The sequence below is a fragment of the Nanorana parkeri genome, unplaced genomic scaffold (assembly GCF_000935625.1).
Source record: "Nanorana parkeri isolate BGI_ZX_2015 unplaced genomic scaffold, ASM93562v1 scaffold140, whole genome shotgun sequence".
Lineage (NCBI taxonomy): Eukaryota > Metazoa > Chordata > Amphibia > Anura > Dicroglossidae > Nanorana > Nanorana parkeri.
Window position 1 is genome coordinate 902,768 of NW_017306408.1, and position 14,087 is coordinate 916,854.

At 38.6% G+C, this 14,087-nt stretch overlaps 1 protein-coding gene across 3 annotated transcripts in view; it reads right to left on the minus strand.

Moving 5' to 3' along the window:
* Nucleotides 1-3,738: 3,738 nt before the first annotated feature.
* The window catches only part of ZEB2 (zinc finger E-box binding homeobox 2), a 145,109-nt gene continuing 134,760 nt past the window's right edge, over nt 3,739-14,087 (minus strand). For all 3 annotated transcript variants that reach the window (XM_018554055.1, XM_018554054.1, XM_018554053.1), the window contains 2 exons: nt 11,428-11,608; nt 3,739-5,095 (listed from right to left, as the gene is read on the minus strand). In XM_018554055.1, coding sequence (XP_018409557.1) covers nt 4,518-5,095; nt 11,428-11,608 — 759 coding nt within the window. In that variant the 3' untranslated portion in view covers nt 3,739-4,517. The remainder of the gene's footprint in view (nt 5,096-11,427; nt 11,609-14,087) is intronic.

The window sequence follows — 14,087 nt, forward strand, 5'->3', positions numbered from 1 at the left end:
CTGGCTTCCTGATACCGGAAGGTCCGGTTTCGGGATAGGCATCGGGAACATTTGGGCGAGTACTTGTATCGGTATCGGTGCATCCCTAATATATACAGTATATATACATACATTTTGAAGGCAACATTTTGTGGCACGTTGGTGTTTAAATTGCACAGGTTTTATAACTCATTGCAAACACTATACCCTTAATAAATCACCCTTAGGGGCATATGTGGTCTTTTATTCATGTCAGAACTTCTTCCCTCCCCAAAAAAGTCAATGGGAATACAAAACCAGCTTGAAGCAAGTTGATGGAGCATAGAAGGATGTCAAGTGCAGGTCACATGCACCTGTGAATGATCTCAGAAGTGTCTCAAACGTATGTCAAATGCAAACTGTAGTCCCTGAAACTCGATACAATCCAATGGAAATTTAGAGCATTGTTGTAAAATGAACCGCTGAGTCGCTAAATATAACAAATTAACACTTTTATCTCCTTTCCTTGCAGTGAGAGAGCAGCTAACTAAGAGAATCAGGAAGGAGATGCATCATGGGAATGCAACCTTTTTTTCCTAGGTGGAATGGCCACGTGTCCTATTTTATTAATACTTTCACTTGTATCTAACAATAGGGAGACCTTGTAAACAGAAAATCTTTTTGTAAAAAGTTAATGTAAGGGCCATTGTTTTATTGGATTGTGGTTATTTAACCAGTTGACATCCGCGGTGTTAAACCCCCTTCCCATCCAGGCCATTTTTCAGTATTCAGCGCTGCGGTACTTTAACTGACATTTATTCCGTCATGCAGCGCTGTACTGAAATTAAAAGCTCCACCACTGCACTGACATCATTAGTCTGTATTGTTTTAGAAAAACTGTCACATGACACTAAACAAGAATGTATCAGTACTTGTATCTGTGAGTACTTGGACACATATCAGTACTTGTACTTGAAAAAATGGTATCGGTGCATCACTTATATATATTTATAAAAACAAAATCATCCATTAAAACAGAGATGTACAAATTCCAGGAGCTCCGTGTCCTCCTTACAAATGACAGTTGCCTCCTTACTTTCTAATTTTTCTCTAGTCTGGTCCTGGAGCTGGAAAAGTATCTGTACTTGTACTTGTACCGAGTACGGTACTTGGTATCGGTGCATCCCTAGTAATAATAGCTTTCTCGTCAACCAGATGGATATTACCCCAGGTGCAGCCTCTGTCCTATTCAAGGTCTTCTTGGTATTGGTGCATCCCTAATGTAATGCAATCATTTTAAGTGCTAAGAGGAGCTCTTTTTTTAAATCTTGACCAATCACAAAGTTCTTAAGTACCTTTCATTTAAAGAACTGTGTAAATATTCACTTAAATTATTCAGTCATGTGAAAAAGAAATTCCTGTTCCCTTTGAATGCCCAATGCAGATACTTTCCACATGATTGGAAAATTGAAGTTAATATTCACACATTTTCCAACTGCTTTCATATATCATACTAAATATTCCCACTTTTCCCTAGTTATTAGTGTTAGAACCACTTTAAAGTTCACATAAAACAGTTATACAAATATCAATAATAATTTTTGTTCACAGCACTGGTGAGAAGATAATAATCCCCTTGCTGCCATTTCGGAATATATCACTTAATTCTATGTTATTCTATCGTATAAATCTAGTCTCTGGACATTAAACAGAAAGCCCCACAGAATAGCATAGTATAGAGGAAAAAAAAAGTACAAAAAGAATAAAGCAAAAAAAAAATGACATTAGAAATAATAAATTGCAATTGCATTGACGCACAGGATCACAGTGTTTGTATGTTTTTCATTTTCTTCTGCTAAACGGGTTCAGTAAATTACATTTTTTTCTTTTTTTTATTTTGCCCAGGTATCATTTATACATTTACAGTGATGTAATTTGAATATTTTCATTTCAATCCGCTCTAAGAAAGTCTATATAAAATATATGCTACACGCTATGTACAATATGACAGGTTAAACATTTTACATATTTTAAATCATACTTGCCTTATTTTTTTTTGGGGGGGGGGTGAATATATTATTTTCCCCTCCCTTTTAGATTGAAAGCCCTCAGGGGCAAGGCCCTCCTTACCATCTTGTCTTGAATTGTATTGTGATTGTAATGTCTTCCTTATATTGTAAAGTGCTGCACAAACTATTGGCGCTATATAAATACTGTATAATAATAATAATTTTTATCTGCTGCAGCTGACATGTTTAAATTAGCAGTCATATAAATGCCCTGCTGGAAATAAAAATGCCTTCATATCTAAAGAAAAAATCAAATTCAAAGTTGTTCAACATTATTAAAGATTTGAGTAAATCAGTCTGTGTTCTGAGGATGATTTTTTTTTTTTGTAAAGATTTTTTTGTAAAGATTTAACAAAATGGGTTGAATAGAAGGAATTTTATTACATTAACTTGTTGGTCAATTACATTAAAAATAAATAAACCCATGGTAAGACTAGTGAATTATTTCAATTCCTGTATTTTGGTTGTGGTTAGTTACTAATAGTAGCATGGTTAGTATAACAATAGAATGCTTTTTAATATAATTAAATAAATGCCCCGTTTTTATGGAATTGGAAGCACAAATAACATTACATATATTTAAGTCATGTCAAAACAAGGGCTGTTTTATTTATTAATAATAAAGGATAAAAGGTTTGCTTAAATTTTGTCTTCCAGGTAGGCAAATACAGTTGAACTATTTCACAGATCCACAGGAGCATACATATTTTTTTTTTCGTCAAAAAAAAAAAAAGAAAACCACACTTAAGAACTAGGGTTTACATGTGCAAATATCTGACCAACAATTCAGAGATACAACTGTGTTTTCAAATAAAATTTAAACATATAAAATGACTTTACCGATAAGCACTAAGAAGACCACCAAAATGAAATTGTATTTTTTTTTTAAGTAGTCAGTCACACTTTGCATAGTTTGGCTACATTTTTATTTGAGCATGGTCATTTTTCAAGAGAAATTACAAATTGAAAATTCAATAATACTTTTACAAAGACAAGTCAGGAAAGATTTTTTGTCATGGTATCATACATTGTATTTAACAGTCCCTCTTTTTTTTTTTTTAGCTAAAAAACAAGATGAAGAAAGTGGAATTTTTTCAGTCGAAAATACAGTGTTTTCACAAGATCGTATCAAAAGTTCCCAAATTTGGAATTTCCAGTAATTGGAAAAAGAAAAAACAAAAATAAAACAAAAAATAAAATAATAAAATTGAAAACAAAAATCGCATTTCACAATTAATGTTCCAAAACACAATAAATGCTTTAAACTCTTTAAGTAAAATTTGCCCAAGTGATCAACATCATGTTCCTTTTTTACTAAAATATATCTATATTGAAGAACTATTATACTGTACACTACAGTATGAAATAAATAAAATTAGGAAATATAAAATGAGCCACATAAATAAAATGTTATTTGACCTAAAATTAAAATGAATGAAAAAAAAAATTCTTGCAAAAAAATTTGGTGTAATACTGACAAAATGAATGAACAAAAAAATATTACAGAATAAAATTGCACAAACATATGTAAACTAAGGAACTGCCACCTATTCTAATACTGACATGGGTGCTTCAAAGAACAGGGTAAGCATAACACTGAAGCTGGTGCATTGGTAACTGAAGTTACCTTCTTAACACTGTACAAGGATGGCACTTGCAGAAACACACAGGTTAAAAGGTTTGCATATAAGGCTTTTTTTTATCTTAAAAAAAAAAAACCACATTACAAAGGCTTTCTTTAGTCATCATCCTCCTTTTACCATCATATCCGGGTCACTCTTAAGACTTCAGTATCTCCATAATTTTTTTTTACACATGCAACACTTCATGTTCCTTCACATTAAAAATAAAATTTAAAAAATAAAACAGGCCTAAAATTGTGTGGTTACCTAAGTGAGAAATTATGAATAGCAAAGAAAAGAAGTTATGAAGGAATATTTTTAACACAGGTGTATTGCGTGCGAGCACCTTAAATAAAAAAAAATAAAAAAAGGAGTGATAATACTGATGTACAGCAGTGCGGGCACTTCTTTATTTAAATGTATTAATATAAATTAGAAATATCTTTTTTTTTTTTTTTAATTTGTAGTGATATATAAGTAGAGTGCAATTCGTACAATTAACTATTTTGTGCTTAAAGAATAAATGCTATTAAACACAGGGGTTTAGTCTCTGAAACCACACAGTTTCTAGGCCTTTTAATACTGTACAAAAATGTTTGCATAATGCAGTTCTCAACAACGACCACCTCAAACTTTATTTGACTTTGACTTAAAATTATCTTTTTTTTTTGTTTGTTTGTTTCGTTTTGGCAGAACTGCCCCCAACCCCCCTCCACCCCTCCCACCCTTTTCAGTTCATCTGTACAGGCTTCCTGGAAGCTTCAGGCACGTGCATGAACAGCTTTTCAGCAGAGTTTTCGAGCAAGTAACAAGACTACTGGAGAGAAAAAAAAAAAAAAAAATCGGAAGCTTAAAATGCAGTAGTTTATTACATGCCGTCCTCCATGTTTTCTTCCTCATGATCCGACTTCATTTCCATTTTGCCATCCTCTGAGCTATCATCCATTGAATGTTCACCGTTCTCTTCCTCGTCCCGGATTGTATCCGGATCCGTGTCCATGCTTTTGTTCTCGCTCTCCTCCTCTTCCTCTTCAAACTCTTCATCTCCGTCTAGCTTCCCGAGCTTATCGTAAACGTCCTCGACTTCCTTATCGTGCTCTCTTTCCATCTCCCCGTCTCTAAGCATACTTTCCCGTTCCTCTGAGTCAGAGTAGCCCTGAGGAGTAATACTCTGTAGGTAAGCCCGGTTCATCAGCAGCTCGGTGGGTTCCAGGTGGCCTTTCTCTCGGGCTTCCCTCTCGGCCGCTTCCCGTTCCTCGGCTTCTCTCTTACAGTAGGAATACCTGTGGTTCATGTGCTGTGAGTAAGACCCAGAGTGTGAGAAGCGTTTGCCGCATTTGTCACATTGGTATGGCTTCTCGCCAGAGTGCAGTCGCGAATGTTCTATAAGGTGGTGTTTGTGTTTAAATGCCTTTTTACAAATTTGACACTGGTGTGGCCTTTTTCCTGAAAAGAGAGAAACAAAAACAAAAAGACATGTTACGTTCTGTTCCATGAGGGCACTTTTATATTAAAGTTCAAAAACATTTCCGATATTGTCAAAGGATGTCCACCTTGTTTTCTAGGTCTGCTTACAAACTGACCATTGGATATGATTTTCAATATAGTTATCATTATTGTTAGTCATAGTGGTGGCAGAGAGATGTGAACCTTTTTTGATGAAATGTCATTCACCATTTTTTACCCCAATTTAAAATTCTCATGACTGTTGGATTCTTCAGTTCTGCCCCTTTATAGATTGCCCATGTCGGACCGCTCAACATGGGTAATCTAGATGTGCACAATATGGGGTTCTTTTTACTTAGCTTAGTAAGGAGAAGCTGTGTTCACTTTGCATACCTAATCCTGTGCTTGTGATTGGATGATTGAAGCAGTGGCGGAACTATCGCCATTGCGACCAAGGCAGCTGTTATGAGGGTCAGGGCACAGGGGGGGCCGGGCAGGACCAGGAACAAAGGGGTTTTCCTAATGCCGTGCAGGCCGCCTGGTTTGCTATGGCATCGCAGGCTGCTGGCTGTCACTGGCAGCTGTGAGAAGGAATGTGCCGCTGTCCGGATCACTGACAACCTGCCAGTGATCTGTGAAGTGGCGCGTTCCTCCTCACAGCCACTGCTGAGTCAGTGACAGCCAGCAGCTGTGGTGGAGGAGGCCTGGGCCTGGTGGTGGAGGAGACGGGGTCCAGGCCCAGCAGCGACCGAGGAGGAGGAAGAGACTGGGGCTGGCAGTGGAAGAGGCTGACAGCAGATCGGAGCTGACAGGTAAGAGGTGTGCAGGGGTGTTACCAGCCCACCTGAGACCCTGCAGAGCCCACCATAGAGAGTCTATGGTAGTCTATACAGGGTCACTCTCAGATGGGCTATGCAAGGTGTCAGGTGGGCTGTGTGGGGTCTCAATACAAAATCCTGCTATGGGGCCGTCTGATTACTAGTTATGCCTTGGATTGAAGTGAACGCAGCTTCACCTTAATCAATAAACTAAATGGAAAATCACTGCAGTTTATTAAATCATTTTCCCTGCTTGTGATTGGCTATTCAAAGATCAGTTTACAATATCTCAGCTTCAACTTGTTGACTGAGCTACTTGAACATTCTCTACAACTTTATTACATTAGCCTCATGTCATGTGTATTGCAAACAGCCAGACACATACCAATTATGAAACTGTAACATTTTTTGAAGTGGACAGAATGGAGAGTTCAAGAGGTCCTCCAGCTAGGGTGAAACTACAAATCCCATCATGCATCAGCCTCTGGGAGTCATGCCTGTGGCCTTCAGAGTCTTGCTATGCCTAATGGGATTTGAAGTTGCACCAAAGCTGGAGGCCCGGAGTTTGCCTACCTTCTATAATGGCTTAATGGACCAAATAAGTAAAGAACCCTATTGACAAAACTTGTTATTCTATTGTCATTCCATGCTTTAACAAAATCTCCAGAAAGGGTTACTCTTTAAATTAGGGATGCACCAATACTAGTATCTGTATCGGTGCCGATACCAAATATTTGGGCGAGTACTTGCCCAAATGCTTCGATACTTGCCACTGATACCGGAACTTCCGGTCAAAGGGAGATTTCCTCTGACTGGCAGAGGTGTAAGGGCACATGGAGCCAGTTTCCCGGCCGGTGGTGGTTAATGAATCGCCTCCCGGCTTCCTGATTGGCCGGGAAGCCGGCTCCATGCTGTATGGCTGGTTCGATGCTCGTGGCTGGTCAATCAGCATGGAGCTGGCCAAACAGCATGAAGCCGGCTTCCCGAGTAATCAAAAAGCCAGGTGGCGGGTAATGACATGAAACCCGGCTTCCTGATTGCCCGGGATGCTAGCGGAAGTACCAGTATCAGTACTCGATATCGGTGAGTACCGAAATATAAATATCAGTACTTGTACTCAATACCCAAAAGCCGGTATCGGTGCATCCCTACTTTAAATACTGTAAAATATACAAATAGTATTTATTCTAACAAAACGTGATTTTTTTATTTTTTACTAGTATCGCTATTGGTGCCGATACCGAATATTTGGGTGAAAACTTGCCCAAATGCTTCAATACACCGATACTGGAACTTCCAGTCAGAGGGAGATTTCTTCTGACCGGCAGTGCTGCAAGGAAACATGGAGCCAGCTTCCCGGCCGGCGGTGGGTAATGACTCGCCTCCCGGCTTCCTGATTGCCCCAGAAGCCAGCTCCATGGTAGCGGAAGTACTGGTATGGCTATTAGGTATCGAGTACCGACTTATAAATATCAGTATTCGAGACCCAAAAGCCAGTATTGGTGCATACCTACTCTAAATACTGTAAAATATACAAATATTATTTATTCTAACAAAATGCGGAAAAAATGTAATTCTCCAACATTGGATTTTAATGGACTAGTCTATAATAGTCTATAATGGTCTAGGTTCGGTTGACCCTAATCTATAGAATTCATATTATTCAGCAGCAGAGTAGATGATATTTTCGCAGTGCCGTTGTTGTCTATAGAAGTATCTTTGCTTATATTCAGCTCGATGAAGTTCCACTCTAACATGGCAGCATTAATCCATTAGCAGCTGAGTGCCCAGGAAACTCAGGGTTTTCTGTAGCAGCTTGTACGTTCTGCAGCCCAAGACTGGAACTTGAGAATAAGGCCAAGCCCAAACACATCTGGCTGATTCCAGGCTCCAAATAGCCCAGGAATGCCTTTCACACCTTCCATAGCAGCCATGCTTGACGTGTCATTCAAAAATAGACCTGACACTGAATGCTTGACAGCGTGATGCCAGGGCACAAGACTGAAACACATGATGCCACTGAAAGATACACAGGCCTACTACTGCATTGCTCTGTCCAGCTGGGGCTTGAAGCATAACATTGAAGCTTGAATGGGGAGGTAACTTTGTACTTTCTAATACTGATAATACACAATAGGAAATGCATGCAGCTATAATCGCTGCGCTGAAATGTGCAGCTACAGCCGGATTTACAGCTTGTGTACATGGGTGCTTCTCAAGGCTCCCTGACAGGTTCCTGACAGATGAATTCAGCGCATGCTGAATGGAAGCTGCTGACTCTACAGAACAGGGTTACATTTTAGGCTAGGAAAGTATACTCGCTGTGCATACAGAGGCTCCCAACAGTGTCTCAATGCAAGTGGATGGAACTGGGTCTTGATACAAGTTAGGAAGTGTTAAGGAAGCCCTATACTTAGTTTCACCAAAATCTTATATGCAATAATAAAGTTTTTTGAAGACTTACATTTTATGTTGCACAGGCCTCTTAGAAATGTGTCAGGGGTACACAGACACCTAATGTAAAAACCTGGATTAAAAAATATCTCTACCTTCGTATGGAATTCTAAGGCAGTACAGTGAGATGGTAAATGCTGTCTATATTTTTCATCATTAATCTATTTGTTTCATTATACTGCCCAAAAAACTACGGACTGTGTCCAGAAGAATGTTAGTCCCCCTTATAGTGCATTAAAATGAATGTAGGGATTGTGTGTCATTGTGACACATCCCTTCTTTTTATGTCCACCCCCTTTTGTGTTGATTGGCAAGTCACCGTAGATCCCAGGTTACATGTTTAGGTCTAGGGTACCAGTCTTACTTTCCTGAACCCCACTTTCCCGGCAGTCAGCGTTCTTCTTGTCTTCCCTTAGCTCCAGCTGGTGGACCGTCCCTTGGCGTCCTCACATATAATGAAGGTTTATGGGCACTGCATTATATGCGATGATGTCAGCAGGCCTCTGACCACCAGATCCTGGGGGGCAAATAGGCTGGGTGTGCCAATCTTGCAGCCTGAGGGAGCAGGGAGCAGGCAAGAAAATGTGTTTTCCCAGGTAACCTAGACCTATTTGGGCAGTTAACCCTTGCAGTGTGGAACAGCCCCATTGCAAGGGAAATGTTTTACCCCCAGAAACAAGTAAACCTGTTGCTTTGTTCTGCATGGGCAAAGCACAGTTCGACAATACATAAATCAGCTATGGGCGTCATGGGCTGCACTGATAGGAGTCTGATAAAAAATTCCACTCTTGCAGTTGTCCACCTCCACTAGTAATATATATTTGAATTTCTTAATGGAGATTCAAAAGAAAAAAAAAATCTTTCCTCAAATAAAAGGAATGCGCACTCGCATGAAAGAATGTTTCATTACTTTTAAGAGTGCGCATTAAAGAGCTAAACTGATAACTGCTTCATACTGAACCATGCTAATGAGACGAGTGCATCATGACTTTTAAATGGCTTAAATTTCTATGAATCGGCCTCAAAGTGAGCAAAAAGAATGTAAATACCAACCGAGGCTGGTGTGTTACTCAAGGCTATATACACCTGCTGCGTCAGCACCAGAATGAGAATGACAGGGGTGAGGAATGCAAACATTGAGGACAGGCCTAGCAGGGGTGGCAGTAGGGGGCTCTTGTCATTTTAATTGTAGGGGAGGATCGGATACAAGCCGCAAAAAAGAGGCATTGTGCAACAATATCTGCAGCTGCTGCAGAACCTCTTAAGGGTCACAAATCATTAATCATGTAGCAGTTTCGAACAATGACCTGCCATAAGTAGCACAATAGATTGTTATGATGATGTGATCGGTCTGTGCTATGTAGTTAGATATGTTAACTGGGATTATTAGGTTTATTTCAGGGGTTTCATATTTTGACAGATTTTGAATTGTAAAGCAATGCAGCCTGATCACCAACTCTGGAAATAGTATTAGTAAAATATGTCTCCTATCTTGTTCCATTATGGCTCTACAAGTTGTTGACGTATACACTGCACTCAGTTAGCCAGTCTCAGATAAATTGATTCAATTCACTAAGTTATAACACATGTTCATCTGACATAACAGTCTTTATTGTCAGCCATGTGACTGTAATGTTCAGCTCTCATTGGCTTAAAAAAAAATAACAAAAAATGGTCAATGTGGCACATAATGATCGGTATAGCTTAGTGAGCTGATCCTTCTTTCTGTTATCTAGATAGTTTGTGTACAGGTATCCACTGCTGACAATAGAATGTTCAGGCAACAGGCTGCCTTTATTAAGGAGCCCGGAATAAGTAATCATTGAATCTGTATTGCCTCGTGCCAACCAATAAGATTCAAATCGTTATTCTCCAATTGGCATTCTCCTCTTTAGATTTCATACTGATTAGTTTTTATTGGACAATATAAGAAGTTATTTGTTCAGACACTTGAATGAGGTCCAATGTGGTGAGCAGAAGCCTTGAAACATGGATACAATGCATAATGAAAACTATTGTTAAATGTTGTTTCATTGCTCTACCTTGGGGGGAGGGATGAAATGGGTGTCTCCTTTTAGTTGGCCACATGACCTTTATTTAGAGTAATATATCCATAGATATTGTCATTTTTATTATCAATCACGCAGATAAATAAAAAGCTGTTATAGGTAAATCTTAATTAGCAGTTCCATGAACATTGTTAAGGTCGCCATGGACACTACAGATTCAGAAGTGTAGGCATGAGCTGACAACTGGAAGATAACTCTTGTCAACATTTTGTGCATCATCATGCACCTTTGAGTCAGCTCATCTCAGGAACATCTGGACTTGGTATTCAGATCTGAAGCTTTGCCCTATCTCATGAGATCCTTGGAAATTTGTCAACCTGCAACAGGATGTATGATGCAAGGTATAAAGATCATCAATGACCAGCACCAATTCGACTAGCCCTAATCTGTCACTGGGCAAATAGAAATGTTCAAACAATCCAACGTTATCCGAATAATAATTCTGTGACCTGATCTTTGTGCAAGTGCACACAGAGGGGTTGATTTACTAAGGGTGCAGAGAATGTTCCCTTTTTAAAGTGAGTGTTCATTTTAAAAAAGACGTGAGTCAAAGCATTAAAAAATGTGCATGATTGGGTATTCAGTACAGCTTATTTTACCAATTTTTTTATTAGACAAAACACATTTGCGAAGGATCCAAAAATGGGCCCAAGGACTCTTAAGCTACAATTAAATAAAGTCAATACAATGACCTAAGTCATTACAGTGTAGACTTGTTTTTGATAAGAAGACATTACTGTAGGTGTAGAAGAAACCAGTATACATTGACAAGCGCAAAACACAGCTTCGGTATTCAGTAGAACTTTAACAGAACGACTAAGCTAATTGAACATTCAGTATGCATACCTGAACATTCTCTACTCTGTTAGTAAATCAACTCCATTGAGTCAGATGTCCAAACTGGACAGTCAATGGGTTCTTGTGGTGTAGGGTGAACAGATGTATGGGTTGGCTTATATGACAGCACAGCTACTCAGGTGTATCTATTTACCTGTATGTTCATATTTGTGTCTCAGGAGGGAGCTACTTTTCTGGAATGTCTTGTCGCATAAATCGCAGGCGTACATGCCGCTTTCCGTCTTCTTAATCTTTTTCCGACTCAGGCAGGAGTCAGAATCGGTCATATCATCCAGGCCTGACATGTAATCGGGAGCCCCGTCAAGCATTTCACCCTGTAATATAACAAATTAACGTCAGTGCCTTATTAAGCATCGACGCGGTGATAAAACTAATGAAAATCTCTGTGCCCTCATTAAAAATATTGTTTTATTCAAATTCCGAGTGTATTAATTTTTATCAGACAATAAACACTATTTTCGAAGGAGGGAATTTGTTTCCATTTTTTTTTTCTTAAGGAAAAAATAATAATAATGTATAATTGAATTTTATGATCAGATGCAAGATGTTATTATACAATCCATTTAAGTTTATGTCTGCTGACAAAAGGCCCTAAGCATGCTATTTAATTTTGTAATTTAAAATGGGGAATATTTTATCAATGCTTTGCGTCCACATGCCTTCAGCGTTAGACAATGATGAAAGTGGATTCTAAATCATTCAGTGTATTTAGATTTATTTTGGTCCTGACTACAAAGAGCTGTCTCCTGCCTTCGTGTTGTACAGGCTTGGTTTACCGATAATTAATTGAGACCAGATTACGCTGGCTTACGTAGCGTTTTCGGACATCAGTTTAATTTAAGGTCTAGAACAAGTCACCATAAAACTTTCAGAGATATTCTTTTATTTAACTTTCATATTGCTTATGTTATGGATTTTGGTGAAACTAACCTTACAGCTGAACTACACTGGAAAATTTTGAGTTACTCAGTAGCATGAGATTATCAACAAACTGACTATTTCCACTTTTGCAAAACTTTCCGATTATATGCAGATTAGGTCGTTGTTAACAAAGAGTTACGCTCCTGCTACTGTGTGATCAAAACTCTTCAGTGCTTAAAAATACCTTCAAGTGTCCTTGCATACCAGAATATACTTGAGAAGATGTTCTCAGGTCAATGCTGAAAATATAAATCTGAAATATTGAGTGTCTGTATTGTTCAACAGCATCTAATCATATTTAAACTTTTATTCTCCAAGGCAAAAAAGTCTAATTTCAGAGACTTTGACAAATTAAAGTGTATGTGTAGCCAAAACTTTTTTTTGTTTTGGATAGAGTGGTGAAGGAATAGAACTCCAGTCAGGTTTTTCTTTTGTCAGAGACACTGTTGGTGAGATTAATTCACTTCCTCTCTGGGAAAAAAATAAAGGTTGCCCCAGGACAGGAAGTAAGTGGAAATCTCTCTAAAAGCAACAAAGAAGTAAAACTGTTTTTTTTTAGGTTGCGTAGAGGAAGGCTAGAAGCTCTATAAGCTTTTTATTGCTTTCCTTTTGCAGTTTTTTTCCTTACTTCCTGTCTGGTAAGAGGTTATCCCCATAAGAAAAAGTGATAGAAACCCCTCTAACAGAGCCCGCATGCGCTGCAATGTTGGTGATACCTGCCGGCGTCCATCACCAAGAGTGAGGAGGGGACGTCACCAGGCGCGATAAGGTATGCCTTTGAGTCCCCTCTTCTCTCCTGCAACTGTCGGGCTCTCAGTCCATGACTGAGTGCCCGACTATTCAGAAGGGGTGACACCAAAATGACTGTCAGTCATTTTAATGTCACCCCTCCAATGGTGTCACCCAGGTGCGGGTCGCACCCCCTCACCTCCCTTGTGACGCCACTTCTCTAAACTTTTTTTATTCTATCCAAAACAAAAAAGTTTTGGGTATAGATACACTTTAAACTGGATTATCCCCTTTATGATATGATTTTTTTTCAGTAAATTATTGCCTAGCTTTATATCAGCAAAATACCAGTTTAAGGCTGACTGTCGACTAGTAATAACCATTTATTATTAATCCAACCACTTCAGACTTTTTCCCTTTAATCAGAAGTACGTAACTACCAGTATGAACTCACAGTGGAGCATTAATGATGGAACTGTAGTTGTGGTGGTAACCACCAAGAGCATACAGTACGATTAATCTATTTCCATTAGCTTTGAAACCAATATTCCATTAGCATATTTCTTATCATGGCTATAATAGTGTTCCCCAATTTATATATTCAATATGGGTTACATTATAAGAATATCAAGCCTGAGTTTTTATTACATAAACAACATGGAAAATATATGTGGATATATATGACCTGTTGGGATTCTGGAGAATGTAAAGAACACTGGATTACAGTATGAGCTGTATTCATCTAACTTCTGAACAAAGCTCAAGAGTTGCAGCTGCTTTTTATGATTTCACACACTGTTCTATTACATCTAACTGATCTTTACAGCCATCCATGAAAAGAGAGAACCACCTAAAAAGAAGTCTATCACATAGAGCTAAAAAAAACTTTGAGGCATCTGAGAAGATTATCAACATTCTTGCCTCACAGTAAGGGATGGGGTTGGTGGTAGGTGAGTAACTATTTATCAGACAGGACAGAAGTAGGAAATGTGCATTATATATGAGTAACTTATACTAGATTCATACACCAATTTCATAGTTGATTGGTTTTTACCTATTGGCAAAAAGCAGGATGATGAAACTGGTGCAAACGAATGATACCATTTTAAGGAATAGAAGGGATACACCTACTAAGTGTCTATA